The sequence below is a fragment of the Nicotiana tomentosiformis genome, chromosome 12 (assembly GCF_000390325.3).
Source record: "Nicotiana tomentosiformis chromosome 12, ASM39032v3, whole genome shotgun sequence".
NCBI classification, from domain to species: domain Eukaryota; kingdom Viridiplantae; phylum Streptophyta; class Magnoliopsida; order Solanales; family Solanaceae; genus Nicotiana; species Nicotiana tomentosiformis.
In genome coordinates this window covers 72,561,972-72,566,196 of record NC_090823.1, presented here as the reverse complement: position 1 = coordinate 72,566,196, position 4,225 = coordinate 72,561,972, and the positions used below count along the sequence as shown (strand labels likewise).

General features: G+C 42.4%; 1 protein-coding gene across 1 annotated transcript; it reads left to right on the top strand.

The window, feature by feature from the left end:
• The first annotated feature begins 1,290 nt into the window (after positions 1-1,290).
• Positions 1,291-1,971, top strand: LOC117275940 (uncharacterized). Its single transcript, XM_033655290.1, has one exon. The coding sequence runs from the start codon at positions 1,291-1,293 to the stop codon at positions 1,969-1,971; it is 681 nt and encodes a 226-aa protein (XP_033511181.1).
• The last annotated feature ends 2,254 nt before the right edge of the window (positions 1,972-4,225 follow it).

The following is a 4,225-nucleotide window of genomic DNA, read 5'->3' as shown; positions in this document are numbered from 1 at the left end:
ATTCATAAGGAGATTGAAGTATATATGGATGATGTCATCATAAAGTCTCGAAATAGTTCAGAACACTTGGACGACTTGAGGAAATTATTCAAATGGTTGTGAAGGTACAGTTTGAAGTTGAACCTAGCCAAGTATGCATTCGGAGTCCCCGCTGGGAAACTATTTGGTTTCATTGTAAGCAGGAAGGGGATAGAACTGGATCCATCAAAAATAAAGGCTATCCAGGAATTACCATCACCAAAGAGCAAGAAAGATGTCATGAGTCTCCTGGGCAGGCTGAATTATATCAGTCGTTTCATAGCCCGGTCCACAGTAATATGTGAACCCATTTTCAAGCTGTTGAAGAGGGATGTTGCCACAAAATGGACGGGGGAGTGTCAGAAAGCCTTCGACAGAATCAAAGAGTATCTTTCAAACCCGTCAGTGCTGGTTCCCCCCGAACTAGGGAAACCATTGTTGCTCTATTTGTTAGTCTTAGACAACGCCTTTGGGTATGTGTTGGGGCAGCATGACGAAACTGGAAGAAATGAGCGGGCCATCTACTACTTAAGCAAGAAGTTCACACCATGTGAGGCCAAGTATACCTTGATAGAACGCACTTGTTGTGCCCTGACATGGATTGCTCATAATCTAAGGCATTACATGTACGCATACACTATGCATCTGATATCTCGGATCGACTCGCTCAAGTACATTCTTCATAAGCCAATGCCTACCAGGAAGCTAGCCAAATGGCAAATTCTCCTCAAGAAATTTGACATTGTGTACATAACTCATAAGGCTATCCAAGGGCAAGCTTTAACCGACCACCTTGCTGAGAATCCAGTGGATGGAGATTACGAACCTCTTACCACGTATTTCATTGATGAAGAAGTACTATTTTCCAGGGAGGATATTGTAGAATCATACTGCAGGTGGAGAATGTTTTTCGATGGAGCAGCAAATTTCAAACGAGTTGGAATTAGGGAAGTCCTGATTTCGGAATCTGGACAACACTACCCAGCATCGGCAAAGATAAGATTTCATTGTACCAATAATATGGCTGAATACGAAGCGTGCATCCTTGGAATCAAAATGGCAGTCGACATGAACATTAAAGAACTTTTGGTCATAGGAGATTCAGATTTGTTGATACACTAAGTCCAAAGAAAATGATCCACCAAGAAAGTCAAGATACCACCATACATGCACTGCGTGAAGGAGCTATGCAAGAAGTTCACAAAGATTGAGTTCAAGGATGTTCCCAAAATTCAGAACGAGTTTGCCGACGCCCTTGCATCCTTATAATCTATGATTCAGCATCCAAACAAGAACTACATTGACCATATAGAGGTAGAGATCAGGGATCAACATGACTATTGCTTCTATGTAGATGAAGAACCTGATGGTAAACCATGGTATCACGACATTAAGAGATTCCTCGCAACCAGAGAATACCCGGATAATGCAATAAATGGTCAAAAGCAAGCCCGCAGGAGGTTGGAAAACCACTTCTTCCGTAATGGGGAAGTCTTGTACAGGAGGACCCCAAACATAGGTTTGCTGAGATCTGTAGACGCCACTGAAGCAACCAGACTGTTGGAAGAAATACATGCAGAGATGTGCGAGCCCCACATGAACGGGTTCATATTAGCCAAGAAAATTTTGAGAGCTGGACACTTTTGGATGACTATGGAAAGTAACAGTATCTGCTACGTGCAGAAGTGTCACCAGTGCCAGATTCACAGAGATTTCATACGGGTTCCACCAAATGAGTTAAATGTAATGGGTTCACCGTGGTCATTTGCCTCCTGGCGCATGGACGTGATTGGAACCATAAAGCCTGCAGCATCAAACGAACATCGTTTCATCTTGGTGGCTATCGACTATTTCACCAAATGGGTTAAGGCATCTACTTACAAGGCCGTCGCAAAGAAGGTAGTGGCAGATTTTGTCCGAAACAACATTTTCTGCCGATTTGGAATACCGTAGCGTATCATCACTGATAATGTTGCTAACCTCAACAGCGACCTCATGAGAGAAATCTGTGATAATTTTAGAATCGTACCCCACAATTCCACAGCCTACAGACCGCAAATGAATGGGGTAGTCGAGGCAGCCAATAAGAATATCAAGAGGATTCTACGAAAGATAGTGGACAATCACAGACAATGGCACGAAAATCTACCTTTTGCTCTACTGGGTTATCGGACTTTAATAAGAACATCCACTGGGGTAACACCATATACGTTGGTATATAGCACTGAAGAGGTGATACTCGCAGAGGTCGAAGTACCATCCTGAAGAGTCATTCAAGAGGAAAAATTAGATGACGCAAAGTGGATACAGATCAGGCAGGAACAACTCATGCTCATTGACGAGAGAAGAATGGATGCAGTATGTCTCGTCCCACTTTATCAGAACATGATGGCCAGTGTATTTAACAAAAGCGTGAAGCCTCGCCGATTCACACCAGGGCAGTTGGTTATGAAGTAAAGTTTTTCACATCAAGAAGAAGCCAAAGGGAAGTTTGCACCAAACTGGAAAGGTCCTTACGTGGTTCACTGAGCAATGTCGGGCGGAGCTCTAATCTTGGCAGAAATGGATGGAAGAGTCAGCATGAAGCCTATCAACTCAGACGCAATCAAGAGATACAATGTCTGAAGCCAAATATAGCTAGGGTTTTGATGTAACAGAACTACGTTCCACCTGACTTCCCACAGAGGGATACGTAGGCAACCCACGTAGGATTCGGTTTCTCTCCCCCTTTCTCTTGTAATAGAAAAACCAAATATCATTTTTACATATTGTTCAGGAACTACGCCGACTTGATTTCCTCATAAAGGAATGCGTAGGCAATCCTTATAGGATTCAGTCGTCTTTTGTAATTGATCTTCGTCTTGGACTGATTCCACTTGAATACGTAGGTTGTCTGAGTCAGAATCGACCATTTTCATTCTTAATCTCATTATGTTGCATATGTTGTAATCGAACTACGCTTCAATCTGATTCCGTTTTAGATACGTAGGCTGCCTGAGTTAGGCTCGATCATTTTTCATCATATTTTATATTTATCCCACGAACTACGTTCAGACCTGATTCTATTTTGGATACGTAGGCAACCTGAAAGGGTTCAGTCATAACATTAGGAAAGCCTTTGTAATGCATTAGTTCTAATTAGGACGGAGTCGCAACAGCAAGTAGCTGCGTTGTCATAGGCGTCATGGAAGATTGGCATCAATATGATGAAGTTCTCAAAGGAATATGTTCGCATGTGGAGAACCTTTCGTAACATGTCATAATCCGGAACGACGAAATTTTCTTTAAAAGAAATAAGTATTTTTAAAATGTTTTCTAAATATATATATATATACACACTAACTTTTTCCATCTACCAAACTTTCTGGCACAGTCATGTCAAAGGCTAAGGCAAATCAACACTGTGGTCGACACAAACCAACTTCCTCCCCCCCCTACTAAGAAGATTCTTTGAGTGCAGGGTCAACAGGGAATAAGGAAGCACTAGGACCACACTAGGGCAAATGACGGATCTGCCACTTTCCTAAGAGTATCTCTCCCCCTTTTACTAAAATGTTTCTAGTACAACTAAAGCTAACTCTTGAAAACTCTGCAGGTGCCTCGGAATCAGACATCTGATACGGAAATTTGTACATAGCAAACCGTCTGCTCACCTAAAAGGAGCACCTTGTACAAAACGGACCGTCGGCTTCACCAATCGAAGTCCTGTATATAGCAAACCACATGCTCAATCAATCGGAGCATCCTGCACAAATCGAACACCGGCTTCACCAATCGAAGTCCAATACATAGCAAACCGCTAGCTCAATCAATCGGAGCACCTTGTACAAATTGATCATCTGCTTCACCAACGGGAGCCTTGTATCTAGCAAACTACAAACTTCACCAACAAAAGCAATTCGCAGCACCGCTCCATCATCACAGACACCGGAATAGACAATTGCAAACCTTGTCACCAACGTTCTGCCAATAGATGCCCGCAACCTAGCTTCGCAGTCAAGAGTAACTCTTGGGCATGCTTTTATTTCATTTACTATTACTTTGAATGTTTTAACATTTTGTCCGTGCAGCTTTAGGCATGATTACGATTTTAATCAATCAGTCCCGAGCAGAGAATACTTTACATTTCAATGTAAAGCTCTCCCAACAAGTGGAGACATACTTTACAAATCAAGCTCTCCTGACAAGCGGAGATATTTCTCAATGC